The following is a 20,353-nucleotide window of genomic DNA, read 5'->3' on the forward strand; positions in this document are numbered from 1 at the left end:
ACACAAAGTCAATCCTATAACTTAGCAATTTTATATTTTATAAACTATCACTTAACCGATGGCTTTTAAGTAAAGTAAGGATTTGGCCATTTAAGTAATTTCTTTACATTGAGTCTAAGAAATCTTTGCCTTTATTGCAAAGACGTTGTTTCAACCAACCATTCAAAATGTTGTAAATCAGCTCCTTTGGTTTTGCCAATTTGCAAAAAAGTAACTTTACCAGTTTCTCTTGAACCTTTAAACTTCTGTCCTTTTAGGACTGGAAAAACGTCCTGCAACTGTGCTTACCTCTCCCAAGGTAACTTTATTCATTCATCAAAATCAACGTCAGGGGAGGGTAAAGTCTGACCTCAGAGGTGACGGTTAATGTGAGTTATTCCTACCATGCTCCTGGGGTTTGGAGAGAACGAACACTTGCCGGGGCACCTCCTATGTGCTTTTAAGTGTCGGCGCCCAGAGCCGCAACCCAGCCACTTTCGCTGCACGTGCTGGCTCGCGGTTCGCCCAGCAACTCCGTACCGAGGGCCTCGGACTCATCCCGCCGCCCACGTGGCCTTGGACGGCCGCGGAGTTCCTACCCACCAACGTTCACTCCGCCGCCGGGAGGGCGCCGCCGGCCGGGCTCTACAACCCCGGGCAGGGCCGGCCTGCCGCCCACGCCCACTTCCCGCCCAGAATGAGACAAGACTCCGGCTCCTGGCCGGCTCCCCGCTGCTGCCGCCGCCGCCCCCCGACGCGTACCCTGCCACCTCCGAGCAGACACTGAGTCGCCCCAGAAAGCCGGCGCTCGCAGCCGCACAACCGCGCTCCGTACGCGGCGCATGCGCCGAGCGGTCGGCCGCTCGGGCCCGTCTCAGATCACGTGAGGGTGCGGAGGCGGAGCCAAGGCCTGTGGCGGGAGGGTGGGGGAGGAAGAGCGAGGTGAGCGCGGACGTCAGAGTGGAGAGCGGAAGGTCAGGGAGGCTCAGAGCGGAAGTGAGGCTAGGGAGCCTGTCCGCCATTGTGGACCCGAGAAGGGGAGAGAGAGAGAGGGGAGGAGAGTGTGCAAGCGGAAGAGACGGGCCCCTTCCACCGACTCCCGAGCGCGAGGCCCTCTTTCTGGCTTCTTAGCGAGCGGCGGCGGCGGCTGGAAGAGTCTCTCGGCCGAGGGCGGCAGCCAACTGCTGTGAGTGCACGGGGAGAGGCCCAGGCGGCGGCGGCGGCGGCGGTAGCAGCAGCAGCTCTCGGGTTGCGGTGAAGAATGTCAGCCACTAGCGTGGATCAGGTGAGGGAGCAGAGGCCGCAGGCTCGGCGAAGGCCCGAGCCCCGGAGCTCCACCCTCGCGTGGGGCTCCGGCTCCTCCCCGTCGCCGCCGCCGCCGGGCTTGTAACGGTGCCCCGGGCACGACTGGTTGCGGTCCCGCCGCCCAAGCCGGGGCGTGCGCCCGGGCCGCGGAGCCTGCGGTCCAGGCGGGCGGCCGCGGGGGCCGCGGAGGGTGGAGGCAGGACTGCGCTCCGGGGCCTTCGGACGCGTCCTGAGGGCGGCAGAAGTGGGGCTGACCCCGGGCGAGCGCTGGGAGACGGCTTCCGAGTGGCGGGTCGGAGGGCTAAGCCCCGGCATGGGTGGGCGGTCGGTGGCGATGGAGGATGTGGTGGGTTTCACTCCTACGCGGATTGTTTAAAATAACTTGTCTCGGATAACGTCTCTGATTAACACGCTTTTTCTCTCTTCCTTTTTTTTTTTTTAATTTTTCCTTATTACCACATCTTTCATCTTGCTACACAGAGACCTAAAGGGCAAGGAAATAAAGGTGAGTTCGGATATTTTTTTACCTTTATTTCTCATTGTTGGTTTGATGTTACTTTTAAACTATGTGAAGGCCTTTTTGGTTTTGATATTTTGTTTTTGTTTTGTTTTGTTTTTGTTTTTTTGAAATGTAGGATTAGAGAAACAGTTCGTCTCGGCTAAGGCAGCCAAATGCTGTCCGAAAGTTTGGTAGGTCCTTGGTAGGTCTTTATAGAAACCAAAGTGATACGAGGAACCGTTTTATTAGCTTGTATTTCACTTAAGGAGGTATTGTTATGAATGTAGTGACATTTTTTAAAATTTTACAGTCTGTATTATGTGACTTCAGCCACAGATTCTCCCAGTGTATGTAGATAAGTGGACATTTTCTTCCTGTCTGGTTTACGTTGGAACGCGCAGCCCACATAGAATTCTGTGTTCCAGTAGTGGAAATTGTACCGTTAGTCACTGGTTCCGTTGAAGTCGGTCCCATTGAGGCAGTAGCCAGTTAGAGATCAGAACGGAACAGGCATGTCATCTTACTCTGTAAGTCTTGCAAGGTTTGACTCAATATGGTACTTTAGAAAGGATTGGGAAGGAAATAATTTGTGAGGTTCCTTCCAGGATTATATGATTTACTCTTTAGCTAAAAGAAAAAAAAAATACTGCTGAAAGTCAAGCATTTTTTAAAAATTAGTGTGATTTGTGTTTATTAATATGGAACCATACAGTCAGCTGACTGAAACATGACATTAATCATGTGACATTAGTAAGGGTAGAACAATAACTGCTTTCTTGGGATGGTGCCAATTAAATAACATTACAGTGAACTATGTATTTATTACATTTTGTAATAGGGCTTGAAATTAGACTAAATAGAATTATGCTTCATGTTTCTTATTTCTGTAGTGAAGTATTACCTACAAAGTAAGATCTACAGTCGCCTTCTAGATGTAAAGTTTAATGTCTTTTATTGGTGCTCCTTACGTTCTTAGGGTTTTTATTAGCTATTGCACATTTGAAAGGAATGGGTTCTGTATGCACAGCTTAATTTTCTTTTGAGTTGTAGTACAATTTTTTTGAGAATTTTTACATACTAGTTATATGGCACTGTATTAGGTAACAAATTCATTGCTTTATTTTGATTAAAGATGTATATAAACAGCAATTTTACATTTTAGAATTTAATTTTAGAATTATCTTCTGTGGTATAAGCACAAAGCTCAGAATTTGATATTGTTGATTTATTTTAAGTGAGTTTTAAAAAAATTTATTTGTAAATCTAAAAAGAATGATCCATTAATTTCTTCTTTTGTTAGTCTGCCCATTAGGAAGTATATAGACTTGGACATATGTGCAATCTGTGGTCATTATTGCCTAGCATAAATTATTTTATCCTAGATCTGTGGGGAGGTGGCACTTTGCAAGGCTATTTGAAATGCTAAGTGTTTTGTGTTACCTGCTTTAAGGTAAGTGCAAGTTCTATGAAGTACTTAACTTGTTTGACAAAACAAAATAGATCATCTACAGCATTGTAAGCCATTACTGTACTACTGTAAGTTTGATTTATGACAGTTATTTCACTTAGGTATGTCCTCATGACATCTTTGATATCAGAGGTATAAATTTTCTATAAATAAAATTGTGTATCAACTACAAATAAATATTTATTGGTTAGTAAAATTTTTTTAATCCATTTGTATCACCTCTGTTAGATGTATTTAGACACACATACAAAGTATTTATTTGGATAGTTGTTCATTCCAAGAAATTTTTCTTGCTTTCCCCCATACTCTTCAGTTCATAATTTCATCCATGGATAGAACAATGGAGTAGGATTCCTAGGAGACCTGTGTTCTCATACTGCTGACTTGCCAAGTGAGCTTGAACACATTGTACCTTTCGGTCAGAATTTCCCCTCTCTCTGTAAAATAAAAGTAACAATTCTAGCCGTAAATCCTATTGTATGTTACCAGGGTTGTAGTTAAAGTAGTCCATTGCTCCAGTAGCCATGATAATTGCTGCCTCACCTCCTCTATTTATTGTTAAGGTGCAGGAAGACTATTGCCTAAGACCTGGCAGGAGGGAAAAATTCTATTGGCCTAAAAGTATTGGTAATCATTTAAGCTGCTTTAAATTGGTAGATACTACAAGTGTACAAATACACATACACATTACTTGTATTTTTATGCCTCTGAGAATTACAAGGAAAAGGCAGCAGTTCCAGTGAACTGATACAAGTAGATATATGTGTGTTTAAGAAAAACTACTCTGCCTTAGTTGACTTGGTTTTCAAGCTAGTAAAATTGTTTTATAATTTTTCTGTTTACTTTTATGAAGCAGAAAGCAAAGTTATTTTTCTTGAACTACAGTCCGGTGTTCTAAGAATATGAGTATTAAACTTGAATTCAGAACTTATCAACCTCATGAAAAATGCATGTCCCTGAGGAATTACCAGAATTCTGAAAGCATAATCCTTTTTAGTTGACTTAATATGATTTCAGGGACTGTGTATTTCCTTTCTTAATAGTCTTCAGTTGACAGCATTAGCCCAACACCTGGCTTCAATGTCTTTGATTTTCTACTAAGTATTTTTCTGTATGTCCTTATATACACTAAAGGAGCAAAAATTTAAAAGGAATTCTATATCAATCTCTTTGTAAGGCAAAAATGCTTTTGTAGTATTAAGTATACTTCTAGGTTTACTTGTTTATAAGTTTGAATTCTTTATAATAGATTGTCCCTATGTTAAATATTAGAACTCTTTTATCCTTGGCCAGGGTAGTACTGAAGGATAGTAGAAATTTAAGGATAGTTATGTACCTATTTGCCCATAATTTAAAACTGACTTCATATCACTTTTATTTATTTAACAAGTGGAATTTTTGCTTGCTGGAATAAAAGTACCATTCCTTTCCCTGCAGGCACCACAGATAAAAGTGTCAGATCCCTTGCTACTAGTAGCCGCAGGCCTTGCTGCCTGCTTCCTCCTATCCCTTAAGTTTATAAATAGGCAAATATATGGAAAGGAATTTATCTTTTCCCTCCTCTCCTCACCTGCCCCTCCCAACAGAGGGACATAGTCATTGTTTGGTACTGCAATTTAAAAGAATTAGGCTGAATTTGGCTATCTTTTAGTGTTTCAGAAAAGTAGTGGAAAATGCCTTGTATTTTGGCAATATCTTTTGTATCCTCTCTCCACCCTACCCCTAACCCCTCGGGAAATGACTGCAAAGCACTTTACTGTTATTTTAGGCTTCATTTTATTAATCCTCAAAACATTCCTATAAGGAGATAGAGGGTATATGGTATTGTCGCTGTTTTTGTAGGTGGGAAAACATGATGCACAGATCTGTTGACTTTCCTAACTTGATGTAGTCAGGACCAGAGCAAAGAATCACCTGGCTCCTAAGGCCCATGTTCTATCTTGATTTGACTCTGCTTCATAGAGCAGAGGAAACAGGCGAAGAATCATGTAAGTCATCTGTTCTTTTTTCCCTGAAGAACTTGTACAGACTATGGGACTAGCTTGGATTTCATTACTATTTAATGGCTTTCAGTCTCCAAGACGTTAGATTGTCATTAAGTAATGTTCAAAACCTGAAGTCTTTAAGACAATTGAATTTCTTTAAGAAAGGTATGCTTCTGAAACTCTAGGGCTAGCTTCTTATTCAGATTCTAATTTGATGCAAATTGCTTATCAGTATGCGTGAAATACTTAAAACGAAATAAAACATTTTTTCCTTAGATTGACATAGTCCGTGAATGATCTTTTAGGACTTAGACATTTTAATGCATCATTATAAATGACTATAGACTATTTACTTAGTGTATGAGATTATTTTCTTAGTCTCAGCCTCTTAGAATTAGAAGAAAAGATAGAACAGAGCAGATGAGTAAGAAGATCAGTATAATATATATTTGGATAAATTTTAAGTAGGTACTTTTTTACTGTTTTAGCAGTGTGGACTAAACTTCTGATAATCTAATGAATACAAGAGATAATAGTTGTAATTTTGAAATGGGAAGCTGTTTCAGATACTGTTAAATACGTACGTAACAGTGACAAATATGTACCAGTCCAGGCACGTAGTGAAGAATTCTTTTTCAGGAGGTAATAGACCAGGCATAACTATCCTTGATAGAGGAGTGGTAAAGGAGAACAGATACGTTAGAATCTCTTGGGCTGAAATGATTAGCCCACCTGAAATAACCTAAGGTACCCTCCACTTTAATTTTGTTTCTAGTGGCTGTTACATATTTAAATTCTGGGGAGCACATTTAGCTCAACTCTGGCATTGATGCATTCCTTATCAAATGCAGTTAAGCCACCTCAGTGGAGCCAGGATCACGGTGACCTTGAGGTTTCTTTTGTAGTCTCTGAGGGGCAGTGTAGAATCATGAGAGGTCTACTTGGAAACTTCACAGAGTAGTATTTTTTGAGTGATCATTGCTACTCAGTGGGTGGCAAAGAACTACGGGATTTTACCTATTTTTGCTCCCATGACTCTGTCAACTTGTATATTTCATTTATGTCTCTGAACTCATTGGAATGATTAGGGAAAATAAAGATGTCACGATATTATAGAAGAACACACAACGTAAATCCATTGCTCCTAACCTTAATTTATAATATTTTTATATTTAAGTATTGGTATTAAAAATACTGTATTTTTAAGCAACAAATCTTCAGGTATTGAGGGGCTTTTTTTTGTTTCCAAGAGATTAGTCGATTAGTCATAAGCTTGTTTATGTGGTCCTAAAGTAATTTTTAGTCCTGTTTGGATCTTGTAATATTTTATGTGGTAATAATATCCAAGATTATTAAATACTGTCATTGAATACTCAGATGAGATGAGGTAGGTACTATTAATAACCTCCTTGAATAAAGAAGTAGTCAGAGTTAGACAGGTTAAGTTACTAACTAGAGATTCCCCCAACTTCTCCGTGTTGGACTTGGGATTCAAACCCAGGATCTTTTTACCTTGAGTCTGTGCTCAAAAGCACTGAGACAGTGTCCAGAACAACAGCTTGATATAGAGCATTTATGGAAGTGATCTCTGAACAAATATGGCATTATAAATCACTCTGACTGGTTTTATCGTATGTTGCAAGAGTAATCACGGTTATCTTTAGTGTCTTAGTTTTATTTGTACTTTCTTGTGAAAGTCTTCATGGTTTTTTGTTTAGAGCAAAGGTCCTTTTTATTTGGATTTTTTATGATAATATTTATTTATTGTGATATTGCTTCAAGTGAATTTTAGCCACTTTCTTTGACTGGAGACACTTAAGATATTTATTTTAACGTCAGTTACCAAACAAGGTTATTTATTTACCTTTATTGGACTGAGTAGTAAAGTGATTTAACAAAGGTAGAGAATGTTCAGAAATCTATCTTGTCGATAACACTGCTTAAAGTGGTTATTTTAGATTGAAACATAGCATTAGCAAACCCTTCCAACATTTTAATTTAACTGCTTACTACAGTGTTGAAATTGGGATATTTACGTTATGTTTTTAGTAATGAGAAGTGTATATGTATTTATGTAATCTTGGGCCTATATATACAAGATTTGTAAGTTTTTGGTGGCACATAAATATTTATATCCAAAATTAAGTTAATCCTAAAGGGGGTTTTTAAATGAAAAGAACAAAGAACGCAGGATAAGTTTCCGATTTGATTTGAAAAATATTGAAAATATTAGGTTATTTTGTGAGTTTCATAAAGATAATTACAATACATCTAATACAAACATATTTTTTAGTTTCAGTACAAAACGGTTCGATTCATCAAAAAGATGCTGTAAATGATGATTGATTTTGAGCATACTTGAGTAGCCAGACAAATCAGGTAAGTGTGACAGTCACATATTAAGGAATTAAACTTACGTTAGTATTAATTGATTTTTAAAGTAGGTATTTTAGTTGAATGAGGCGAACCCTAACATGACTTAACCCAGTGTGCCTACATAATAGTGAATAGCAGCTGCAGGCTTTTGGCACAAGAGGGTTCTTTGGAAATTGGAGATGGCTGAAACTAGATTATGAATACAGGGATATGAAGATGAACATTTGTATATATTGTAGTTAGATTTTTTTTTGACTGTTGAATTAATCTTTTAATGCTGCTGCCATATCTTCATAGCTAAAGCAGATGATAAGGTTTAATTAGCTAGAAGTTTGTGGGAGAAGACTAGTTGTGCCTGAAATTTTTGGTTAGTATAATTAAAGTTTAATATAACCTGGTATGTAACCTGGTAGCATAGGAAAATAGAATTAAAGATATTATAAACACACTTGCTTATATATTGTAGGCATGGAGAATTTCATCAATCAAATAACTGGTCGCTTTTGAGGTTCTTCTGTGTTTGAATTTTTCACAAATCTTGTGATTTTGTATATAGGAATAATTTATATTTAAACGTTGACCAAAGAATGGTATTTCTTAGTCTCTGTATACCAATTCTGCATCTCTTTCTGTTTGTTAATAAAAATGTCACTACTAGAAATAAATTAAAAAAAAACTTTCATTATTAACCAGTTTCTTCAGAGAGAACATTCTGGAATGAAACTGCTTTGTTGTTTTGCTTATAAAAAGACATATGAAAAATGTACCTTGAAATCTTAACCTAGATTTTTTTAGCTTATAAAAGAATAAGGAACCAAATATTGTTACAGAACTTTGCAGTTGCAGAGAAAATTTGAAAAAAAAGTAGTTTCCAATTTGTGGAATGTACAGTTATTTTTAGGACTTTGGAGAGCCATGGTTATGTTCAACCTGATCTACATTTATTTCTCTTTAACCACCCCCTTCTATCTGTTGATCTACATCCCTAGCGTATTTTGGGAGGGAATAAATAAATAAGAAAAAATAAAAATGGGTGATAAAAATCTATGAAAGTTTAGCTACTTTAAAAAAAATGAAAAAGTTCATTTCATTCTTATGTAATCTACCTTTATGATCTCAATACAAATTTACTTTCCACCTAAAGGTTGTGAAGAATATATCACTGGAAAATAGGGCAAGATCATTTGTTGTGAAGTGTAGTGCAAGTTTTAAAATAAATACATTCTGTTCTATTTGGTCCCATACAGTAATCTCAGTTAACATCCTTATGGCAGTGTTTCCAACTTTTTTGAGAAATTCTGATATAATGAAGTATAGTAGATATTCTCCTAAAACGATCTCCATGATCAGATAATTTTGGGAAATTTATTTGGTTTACATAATTGTTTTTTGCTACTTGATTTTATACTTTTGTATTTTAATGTAAAATGATTTTTTAAGACAAGGGTATGGTATGAATATTCTCTGACTGACTTGTTCAAACTCTATTTTCAAGAAATTTTAATGGATTATAAATGTTTGAGAATTTCTACCTGTGAGAATCTTCTCGTTTTATTTGGTAACAGATGTTTCATAATTTATTTGTCACAGGGGCTTAGAAGATTGGTTTTTTGGCATTCCACAGAGATGCTTCAGGTCTGCCTAGGGGAGACCTGGGGAGGGTAACCTGGATCCTACCCGTGCAGCAGCCAGAGCTGTGCTTTGCTTTTCATGTGTTTTTATATGTTGGAATTCTGCATGAGATTTCACATAAAGTGTTGGAAAGTCATTATTTTTTAAGACTATAAGGGCATTTACCTTAGTGAACCCAGTTTTTAAATTGAATCATAAAAGTTTCCTTATGTTGGGGCAAAAACATCTATAAAAGGTTTGTTTTAATGTGACGTTTAAATGGAAGGTCTTATACTTTATATTAATTAAATCACTTACTGATGTTAGACTCAATGTAATGTGCTCTTTAAAGAGAAGTCTTAAAGTTTAATACCAGCACGGCTATATTTTACTTCCCTCTCCTTGCCAGTGCTGATGAATAAGTTTTCAGCAATTATCTTTCTGTAATAACTAAAAATAATTGTCTAACCAGGATACATATTTACCTTTTAAAGAATACTAACACTATAGAATATTGAAAACTGGGTTTATTGGAGAGCAGAATTGAAAATTATCTGAAATCTTAAAGGTAAGCTGTACAGAATTTAAATTTATCGTAGTTACTTAGCTAAAATAGAAAAATTTTTACAAATTGACCTTTTAAAGTACACTATTGAAAGTGGATTTATTGATGAAATATCTAAAGTAATTATTTTCAGATGTAAAGTTATGCACGTATTTGTTTCTTGTACTGACCTAGCTGAAATAATTGGCTAATTAAAAAAATTTTCGACTAAATATACAGGATGTCTTTAAAATTAAATCCCTTCTGATTTTAATAATATAAATAATAAAAATGATATTCTTTAGTCTAGAAAAGTTTTTAATGTTTGTTTTATATGCTTAGATCTAAATCACATCAAACCCAGGGATGCTTTAAAAAACAGGTTGTTGGCCTTTTACTTCTGTGGCAGCATATTCTATTTTCTCATGCTCAAGTTCTCAGGGAATAATTTTCATAGTAATTTAAAAAGTAAACTTATGTCCTTCAGGACTTAAAGTTAGTTCTCTGTAGTTTCTCGGAATAATCTGACGATTAAGTTGATTAAAAATTCAGGTTTAATTGGTACTGTTCAAGATGCTGTGTAATTTGTGCATATACATTTGAAGAATAAATTGAAAAAATGAAGTTTGAATTGGTCTGCCTGTATATATGGGGAAATAAATTCCTAGCCATGCTTATCAGAGAAGAGGTATAGAGAACTAAGACAGTAACAGATTTTTTCTGTCCGTGTTATTACTGCCCTTAGGTAAGGTTTTCATTATCTCTGCTGTTGGAATGATTTCTTAACTGGTAATTCCATATTGCCACTCAGCAGTCCTCTTAAAGTCCCAAGTCCGTTGCCGTCGTCATGTTAAAGACTTACCAAAGCTTCACCACAGTGGATATATTCACTATATGAGAGCCCTTAAAAGGGCTCCACTTCCCTCCCTGCCTCATCTTTGGTCAACTTTATCCGTGTAACTTATTTAGGGAATAGGACTTCTTTTTTTCTGAAAATATAAGTATTTTCTGAATATTTTCTTTCATGATCTCAAGCTTTCCATTTATATATATGATGTACACACACAGACTCTCATGTCTGTCACTTCATGAAGTCTTCTGATTTTCCAGTTACTTGCCCCCTCCTCTTTGTACTAGAGTTTTTGTTTTGCTTTGTTCTTATTTCTGTAACAATACCTATCAAATTGCACGGTAAATATGTCTTCCCTAGTAGGCCTGTGAAGCGTTTCAGGTCAGAGACCATGTCCTTTATCTTATTTTCTAGGTCATCCAATGTACTCAAGGATTCTAGGTTGATTCTAGGTAGACTGGCACTGTATCTGGCATGTAGTAGGCATTCATTAAGCATTTATTGAATAAGTAGATTAGGTTAACTGCTAGAATTAGGGAATGAAGAAGTATGCTTGATGAAATAGTCAGATTAATTGAGTATAATGTATGATACATTTTTTCTTATGACATCTATGTGATTAAATATACATGTATTTTACTTTTTGAGAAGTACAATAATATTTTTTAAATAACAGAAGAAAATGTACATAAACATTAAAAGTATATTAAATTTTACTTTTTGTTTATCTAGTAGTTAGTTCTGGGGTTTGAAGTACCTCAGGTTCTTAATGGAAAACAGTTTCCATTTTTCTATGCATTTCCATTTTCTGTTTTGGTGAATAATACCTCAACCGTTTTTTATTGAACTTCTAGGACATTGTACAACGTTCTTTCTTGGAAGTTTGGATATTTATGAAGTAAAAATAGGTATTAAGTTACTATAACTGAAAGACTCAGTTATAATTGAGTTGTATTAAAGTGTCCTCAGGTCAGAACAGTAATCATGAATTTTTCCTTAGTATTGTTCAAGTTTTCTTTGAGATAATAGAAAAACAATTGACCTGACTCACAAGGCTAAGAAATGATAATTATAAATGATTTTGAAATTCAAAGGAAGAGTTTTTCATCTTTTCTATATTTTAGTTTTCAAATTAAAACAAGATTAACTCCTATACTTCAGTATAGCACTTTGCAGTTAACAACTAGATTTTTAAAGATATGTAATTGATTAGAGCATTTTACTGATGAAGAAGCAGGGTTAGAGAAATTAAATGATTTGATGATCACTGACATAGAAACTGCGAAAGTAGGGAATAACTACTGTTGATTGAATATTTAGTGTGTCCTAGGTACATTATCTTTATTTCTTTTTAATATTCGAGAAAACTCAAGTTTTAAGTAACTTGATATTGGCTTCACACAGCTGATAAGTACTGGGTTGGGATTAGAATTTAGTTACCTCGTGGCTTCACATCCACCTTCAGGTTGCGTTTCTAAGTTTATGCTCTAGGTAAAGGGTTTGTGGATCTGTTCCTTTACAAGTATGTTTAATTATATCCATTGATTATTATATATCATTTTTTATGTGTACATATTGTTATTTTCCCCTTTTCAATTAGTCTTTTGAGTAAGAGGGAAGTGCGAAACATTTCATATCACTTTCTTAAAGGTTATATATCTTTAAACAACAAAGTAAAATTTCACTATTACTGACCAATTTCAGAATTATGAATAAACTATTTTAAAGTGATTATTTGGACATAAACTGTTAAATTGATTGTACCTCGTTGTACCAGGTTTGAAGTAAAAGGTGAAAGAAAGTTTTGAGTTTCTGCTTTCCATCATCAGTAGGTGGAAATTTTGTTCCCCTTCATTCCACTTAGCTAGCAATTAAAAATCTATCTTACATTTAGCAAAACGTTTAAAAGTATTTCCAATTATAATTGAAGCTCTGCTAATACAAAATGTGTTGACCATATCTTACTTTTAAACCTTAGTAGTTTCCTACAGCTTTGTTCTTACTAGAGCCCAAACCAAAACCCTTGCCTTTTGGAAGGAGACTGCTTAAGTTACTTTCGTAAAGCTGAGGAAGAAACATCTCATTCAGCTGAAACTACTGAAAGTATTAGGAAATAAATAGCATTGTTTGATAAACAGGAGAAAGCAGGCCATTTATCCAATGTACTCAAGGATTCTAGGTTGGTAGCATAGAAGCACTGTGGATAGCTCTGTAGTCAGGTAGGGACAGCAGCGCATCTCTGCTCATTAGCTTGAGCTGACTGTTTGACAAGGCCCTTGTGATTAATGTAGTACATTTTAAAGTAATTTAAACTTACCGTTTTGACAGAATTAGTAGTTTAGGGATGAAGTAGTAAAACCCATGATTTAAAAAATAATTGAAAAGATATTTAATAAAAGGCCCCACAACAAAAGGGTGTGGACCTGCTCCAGCCCCAGAAGTGGCAGAATTGGTGAAAATTTGTTACCCATTTAATCTAATAATATAGCTTGGGGGGGCTTTTTTTTTTTAAATAGGAATCAGTATATATTAGATGATCTATTAAAACCGGGTTGACAGACTGACCCAGGGACCAAAACTTGTTTTCTTTGAGGAAACCCGTGAGCTAGCAGCTTTCTAAAGGGTTTTTAAAAGAAGATGAATATGTGACTGCAACCAGATGCCGTATTGGGCTTTTGCAGAGCTTAAAATATTTGCCTTTTGGCTCTTTAGTTTGCTGATCCCTGAGTCACGTGATGGATATAGACAAATTAGGAACCTGATGTGTAACTGTTGCGCAAAATTCAGCATTTGTGAGGGTGAAGCAAGAATATTCAACGTAAGTTACGAGTATAATTTTGCAAACACTTTATCATGATGAATGAACTTAAAAATTTTCCACCTTGTCTGTTTTTCCACTCCCACATCCAGGTAAAGACTTACTAAGTCCAGATTTCAACGCCAACATTCTAAATTAAAACTTTGAAACTGAAACTGATTACCTCCATATTCAACTCAGCTTCCTTATTCTTCCCTCATGTGGAATATATTCACTTCCCTGTGCAATGTGTCTTTAACTGTAGGTTTTCTTTTAGAATGAATATTTTATATCAGTATTTTTCACAATGTACGCATTCAGTAAGTGTTTGGTTAAAGTAATAAAGGGAAACCTTTAATAACTCCAAAAAAATTTAAAAGTTAAAAAAATCTTGATTGTGTATGTTCAAATATTGGCTAAATTTTGGGGCTTTCTCAACAGTGACTTCAGTATGAAGTACTATGAATACTTTTACTTTCAATAAATAATTTGGTGATTGAATTATAAACAGGTGTGTGTGTGTATATCCATGGCTACTGAAGCTTACTCATTATTAATTTCTTCAAGAATTTTTTTTTTTCTTTGAAAACCACTGTTGGTGACTTTGAGCTTCCCTAAGGCTTCATTTCCTTCATACTAATATTGTGAGCATTCTTTGAATATATTTTCAAATATGGTTAACAATTATCCAATATAGTTAAAGAATATGTTCAACTAAATTAGTAAATGGTTGACACATATTTCCAGTTTTGAATACAGTGGAATATACTTAATATCAAATGTGTTTAAAGTCTTTGTTTTCTTTAAATAATGCTGACATAGTTGTTTTTTGTTTTTAAGTTCAAGTTTTACTGAAAACAGTAAATTTGTCTTAATTATTAACTTAAATGCAGCCTTTATTTGATTCTCTTGTCATTTTTATTTAAATATGTGAGAGTCATTTCAAAAGGCAAAATATGAAATTAGCTTTCTTATGGACAGTGGACAGTTTTAGTAGTTGTAAGGTATGTCACAAGTAACTTAATAGTAATAGTAAAGCATTTTAGTTTTCAATAATAGGCCTTTAAAAAATAAAACGAATTCCAGGTAGTATCTATGATGTAATTGTCACATATTTATATTGATATACTTTCTTGAGTGGGAAAGCAGTGGCAGAATAATCCCAAGAGAGTAACAGCCAAAAAAAACCAGAATGGATTTGTTCCATTTTGCACTTTGCTCCATTGCATTCTCCACTTTGCTCCAGGGAACTTAGAATGTCTATGTAAATAAAGTGAATAATCAGCCTTCAAAATGGTATTGACCCTTGGGAGGGGAATACAAATTGTCTTGACTAGATATTAGCTTAGTTTTTTCATCTTGCTTAATTTTACAAATTCTGAAGCTCTGTCCAAGGCTTTAAAAATCACACCTAAATCATAGAGTGAAAATCTATTACAGTTGTCCCTTGGTGTCCCTAGGGGATTGGTTTCAGGACCCCAGCTGATACCAAAATCCACAGATGCTCAAGTCCCGTATATAAAATGGCGTAGTATTTGCATAAAACACGCACATCCCCCTGTATACTTCAGATCACCTCTAGATGACTTATAATACCAAGTACAATGTAAGTGCTATGTAAGTAGTTGCCCGTGTGGCATATTCAAGTTTTGCTTTTTGGAACTTTATGGAAATTTTTTTCCTGAATATTTTTGCTCCATGGATGCAGAACCTGTGGATTGGAGGGCTGGCTGTATCAGACATATTTTTGGCATAAGAAACGTACTTTCAAAAGAAATCTGTAGAATATTTTATTTTTTACATTGGCTAGTAACAAATTTGACTGAGTTTTTTCTTTAATAAGCTTTGATTTTTGGCAAATCACTAAATGGATGATTAATTTTATTCAAAATAAAGGTCAATTACAGTAATTCTGGAAAAAATGATAGGAACTTAACTATTTCTAAATTAAAATTCTGATTAGGGGGCTTCCCTGGTGGCGCAGTGGTTGAGAGTCCGCCTGCCGATGCAGGGGACACGGGTTCGTGCCCCGGTCTGGGAGGATCCCACATGCCGCGGAGCGGCTGGGCCCGTGAGCCATGGCCGCTGAGCCTGCGCGTCCGGAGCCTGTCCTCCGCAACGGGAGAGGCCACAACAGTGAGAGGCCCGCGTAACGCATAAAAAAAAAAAAAAAAAAAAAAAAAAAAATTCTGATTAGGAAGGTGATAAATTTGTTACGTAAAATTTAGAAAATAGGCACCTGTAACCAACCATTAAGAAACCATTAGGATTTTGTTTTCTTTTTCAAAATGAGCAAGGCAAAACAAAACAAATATGGATCATGCTCTAAGTATAATCTTGAATCTTTTTTTGTTTTTCCTCTCAAGAGTGTGAACATTTCTCTATTCTAGTTTTTCTTTATGAAAGTACAAAATTTAATTGCTGAACTGGATTCCATCATAGAGATAAACTGTAATTCCTCTATTATTGGGCATAGTTTCCATGTTTAATCCTTGCACATAAATTTTTTGTTCATCAGTTGCTAAAAATAAAGCTAACAATCATTGTCTCTGCAAACTTTATAAATCAGCTTTTTGTAGAAATTAGAGTATTTTTAAATCGTGCGCAGAGGATCTGGCTCTTAAACAAAAATAATCCCCACCATATCCCCCCACCCACCTACCCCCGCAAAAAAATACCCTGTAATTTCATTACAGATAAAATAAAAAGTCATCAGTAAAGTTTTTCCTTGATAAAACGATTTGAAATTTTAACTTTATCTGGAACAAGTGCATTTGTTTTCCATTTATTTAAAACTATTTGATTTTACTCTTTCAGATGTTTCTCTGCCCCCTAATCTTATTTCTGTCCTGATTGTGGTCTTTTGTTTTCCAGAATAACAGCTATCCACCAATGTCAGATCCATACATGCCTAGTTACTATGCTCCATCCATTGGATTTCCATATTCTCTTGGGGAAGCAGCATGGTCCACAGCTGGAGACCAACCTATGCCATATCTGACAACCTATGGACAAATGAGTAATGGAGAACATCATTATATACCAGATGGTGTGTTTAGTCAACCTGGGGCATTAGGAAATACCCCTCCATTTCTTGGTCAACATGGATTTAACTTTTTTCCTGGTAATGCTGATTTCTCTACATGGGGGACAAGTGGATCTCAGGGACAATCAACACAAAGTTCTGCTTATAGTAGCAGTTACGGCTATCCACCTAGTTCTCTTGGGAGAGCTATTACTGATGGACAGGCTGGATTTGGCAATGATACTTTGAGTAAGGTGCCTGGCATTAGCAGTATTGAGCAAGGCATGACTGGACTGAAAATTGGTGGTGACCTGACAGCCGCAGTGACAAAAACTGTAGGAACAGCTTTGAGCAGCAGTGGTATGACTAGCATTGCAGCCAATAGTGTGCCGCCCGTCAGCAGTGCAGCGCCTAAGCCAACCTCCTGGGCTGCCATTGCCAGAAAACCTGCCAAACCTCAACCGAAACTCAAACCCAAGGGCAGCGTGGGGATCGGGGGCTCCGCCGTGCCACCACCTCCTATAAAACACAACATGAATATTGGAACTTGGGATGAAAAGGGGTCAGTGGTAAAGGCTCCAGCAGCCCAACCAGTTCTGCCTCCTCAGACTCTAGTCCAGCAGCCTCAGCCGTTAATTCAGCCGCCACCATTGGTGCAAGGCCAGCTGCCCCCGCCGCAGCCGCAGCCGCAGCCGGGAGCGCAGCCACAGGCCCAGCCTCACCAAGCACAGCCGCAGCCGCAGCCGCTGCAGAATCGCTGGCTTGCTCCTCGGAACAGGGGGGCGGGCTTCCACCAGAACAGTGGCGGGGGAGGTGAAAACTTTGGTTTAGGTGTTGTTCCTGCCAGCGCTTCACCTTCAAGTGTAGAAGTGCATCCAGTGCTGGAAAAGCTAAAGGCCATAAACAACTACAATCCCAAAGACTTTGACTGGAACCTGAAGAACGGACGGGTGTTTATAATTAAAAGCTATTCTGAGGATGACATTCACCGTTCCATTAAGTACTCTATCTGGTGTAGTACTGAGCATGGTAATAAGCGTTTGGATGCCGCTTACCGTTCCCTGAATGGGAAGGGCCCACTCTATTTGCTCTTCAGCGTGAATGGCAGTGGACATTTTTGTGGAGTGGCTGAGATGAAGTCTGTTGTGGACTATAACGCGTATGCCGGTGTCTGGTCTCAGGATAAGTGGAAGGGCAAATTTGAAGTTAAATGGATCTTTGTCAAAGATGTTCCCAATAACCAGTTACGGCATATTCGCTTAGAAAATAATGACAACAAACCAGTTACCAATTCAAGGGACACCCAAGAGGTACCCCTAGAAAAAGCTAAGCAAGTGCTTAAAATAATTGCTACTTTCAAGCACACCACCTCAATCTTTGATGACTTTGCACATTATGAAAAGCGTCAAGAAGAGGAGGAAGCCATGCGTAGGGTAAGAGTACAGTGATTTTTGTGTGTAGGGTCTTTTTATTGGGGTGGTGTGTATGGATTGTAATCTTTAATGCCTTTTAATATTACATTCTGAGTTTAAGAACTTTACTCTGAAGGCAACCAACCACTTAGCTTAAGAAACAGAACTCTGCAGACCCCCGTGAAGGCCTCGGATGCCTTTCCAAGGGTGACCCTTACTCTGAATTTGCTTCCTGCGTGTTCATACTCCTCAGGTGATAAAGGTCTTTATTCTTTATCAGAGCCCTGAGTTGTGCATTTGTAATTAAGCAGACTTAAGAACTGGCTAGGGATTCTAGTCGCTAATCTTAAACTTTAATTTTACGGGAAAATGTATTTGGAGTTTGAAACAAACAGCTTTTAAAGTACTACACATTTTGTATTTATGATAAATAGATATTTTCCCCCAAGATTCCTGAGGCTTGTTCATAACTTGTACACTTAAAGCACTTGTACAAACTATAGTAAGGATTTGACTTTATAGGAAGGCAGCTTAGAATTGAGAAGTGGACTTAAATTCCGCAGAATTTGATTTCTAATTCTGTTATTTGCCCACTGTGAGACTCTTAAGGGAGATGTATCCTGAAGTTACACACTGTTTATACTTGCGTCAGGTTGGCCGGGATTTGATCACAGAGCCCATAGAGCACGACAGGCTGAGGAATATTTTCTGTTCCAAGCTACAAAAGTAAATTGCAGAGTCCTATTTATAGGAGGGAAAGAGAATGGATGGAATAGGCAACTAGCAGATTTTTCCATAGACAATACATTTAAATTTCAAATGAAGCAGGGCTTAAGTTAGACTCTTCTCCAGTAAATTATGTTGGTTACTATGGAAAGCTTCTATGTAGAAATTAAGATAAAGCACGAACTTCAACTTTATCTGTATGTAAAACATCAGTGATTCGTTTCTGTTTGTGTGTGCCTGAGTATCCTGTGGCTTTTTAGTCTGTACAGAAGAGGGAACTGTTCAAATAACAATCCTCACCGCTGAATAATGTTGAAATAATGATCCTGCCAAACCTTATGGCGTATAAATATCAATTAGGGTGCTCCCTGAAAGTGCAGCTTCTTGAGACCCACTCAAGGAGAATCTGATATATTTGATAAGGGACCTGGTATTGTTACAGGCACCTCAGGTGATTCTCGTGCTAGTGATTGCTGCACTGAATTGTTAGAAATTTTGCTTTGGAATAATACGTATGACTCTTAAAGGCCCTGCTCAACCTTTCCAGTGAATTCCTGCATATAATTGAGTTTTCTCCAGGTTAAATGTGGGAAGTGAGGGAAAAAGGAGGATCAAGAGTAGCTTCTGAGGTTTTGAGCTCAGCAGTTGAGTAGATTGTCCCACTGTAAGTGCCTTTACAAATAGTGAATCAGGAGAAATGATTCAACTTTTCTTTTCTTCCATCACCCAGGACAGGTCACCTTGTACGTCTTCCCACACTTCTCCTCTTCCCAGTCTGAAAATTTATCTTAGTTTTATTTTTTTTATTATACAATTGTCTCAGGAATTATTTATGTTTCATATATACAACGATTTAAACTTTATTTTTTTTTTGCGGTACACGGGCCTCTCTGGTTGCGGAGCACAGGCTCCAGACGTGCAGGCTCAGCGGTCATGGCTCACGGGCCCAGCTGCTCCGCAGCATGTGGGATCTTCCCGGACTGGGACACGAACCCGTGTCGGCAGGAGGACTCTCAACCACTGCGCCACCAGGGAAGCCCTAAACTTTATATTTTTAAACTTAAAAATTTTACATTTAAATTGTTTCATGGCTTACTGCCAGTCTTTTTATAATGTGTCTGAACCCACCTTTGACCTTTTAATTTGGAGCCTAGCTTGTTTTATTACCATCATCTTTTTTTTTTTTTTTTTAGGAAGAGTAATTTGATGTAATATATTTATTAAGCGCTTCTAAATCCCGAAAATGCCTTTCTTTGGCCATGATATGTGAACAACAGTTTTATTGGATATAGAAATCTTGGGTCACAGTCTTTTCATTCACGCTTTGTTTTATAGTTTTCTATTTATAGTCTATTATTTATAGTTTTATATTATGGAGAAGTTTGGGGCCAGCCTAAATTTTCTTTCTTTGGAAATAACTATTTCTGTCTGTGTGCACAAAATTTATTCTTGCTATGTGAACATGTATATGGAATGTGCACAGTATGGGTCTCTTATAGTTTTCCTTATTCCTTCATCTGTAGGCCAAATTTGTTTCTTTTTCTTTTTCCTAGTAATGTCAAAAAATATATCGAATCTTTGTCCTTGAATGCCATTGGTTCTTATCTTCATTATTTTTCTTTGCGTTTGGAGAGTTTCTCAAAATTGAATTTCCATGTCATTGATTTGATTTACTTTGTGTTCGTTCAGTGATTTGTGAGGTTTTGTATTTTTCAATGACAGTGTTAGTTTGCTTACATTACCACATCTAGTTCTCCCTTCACACCTGTTGTTTTC

General features: G+C 37.2%; 1 protein-coding gene across 10 annotated transcripts in view; it reads left to right on the forward strand.

The window, feature by feature from the left end:
• Positions 1-909: 909 nt before the first annotated feature.
• YTHDF3 (YTH N6-methyladenosine RNA binding protein 3) overlaps positions 910-20,353 on the forward strand; it is a 33,789-nt gene continuing 14,345 nt past the window's right edge. Inside the window, exons 1-6 of one of the 10 annotated variants that reach the window (XM_032609784.1) lie at positions 961-1,264; positions 1,765-1,789; positions 1,920-1,974; positions 5,094-5,239; positions 7,530-7,615; positions 16,289-17,872. In XM_032609784.1, coding sequence (XP_032465675.1) covers positions 16,307-17,872 — 1,566 coding nt within the window. In that variant the 5' untranslated portion in view covers positions 961-1,264; positions 1,765-1,789; positions 1,920-1,974; ... (1 more) ...; positions 7,530-7,615; positions 16,289-16,306. Of the gene's footprint in view, positions 1,265-1,305; positions 1,790-1,919; positions 1,975-5,093; positions 5,240-7,529; positions 7,616-9,202; positions 13,676-16,288; positions 17,873-20,353 lie in introns of those variants that run through there. The other 9 variants (XM_032609781.1, XM_032609780.1, XM_032609783.1 and 6 more) reach the window with 9 other exon arrangements.

Source organism: Phocoena sinus, chromosome 17 (assembly GCF_008692025.1).
Source record: "Phocoena sinus isolate mPhoSin1 chromosome 17, mPhoSin1.pri, whole genome shotgun sequence".
Classification (NCBI taxonomy): domain Eukaryota; kingdom Metazoa; phylum Chordata; class Mammalia; order Artiodactyla; family Phocoenidae; genus Phocoena; species Phocoena sinus.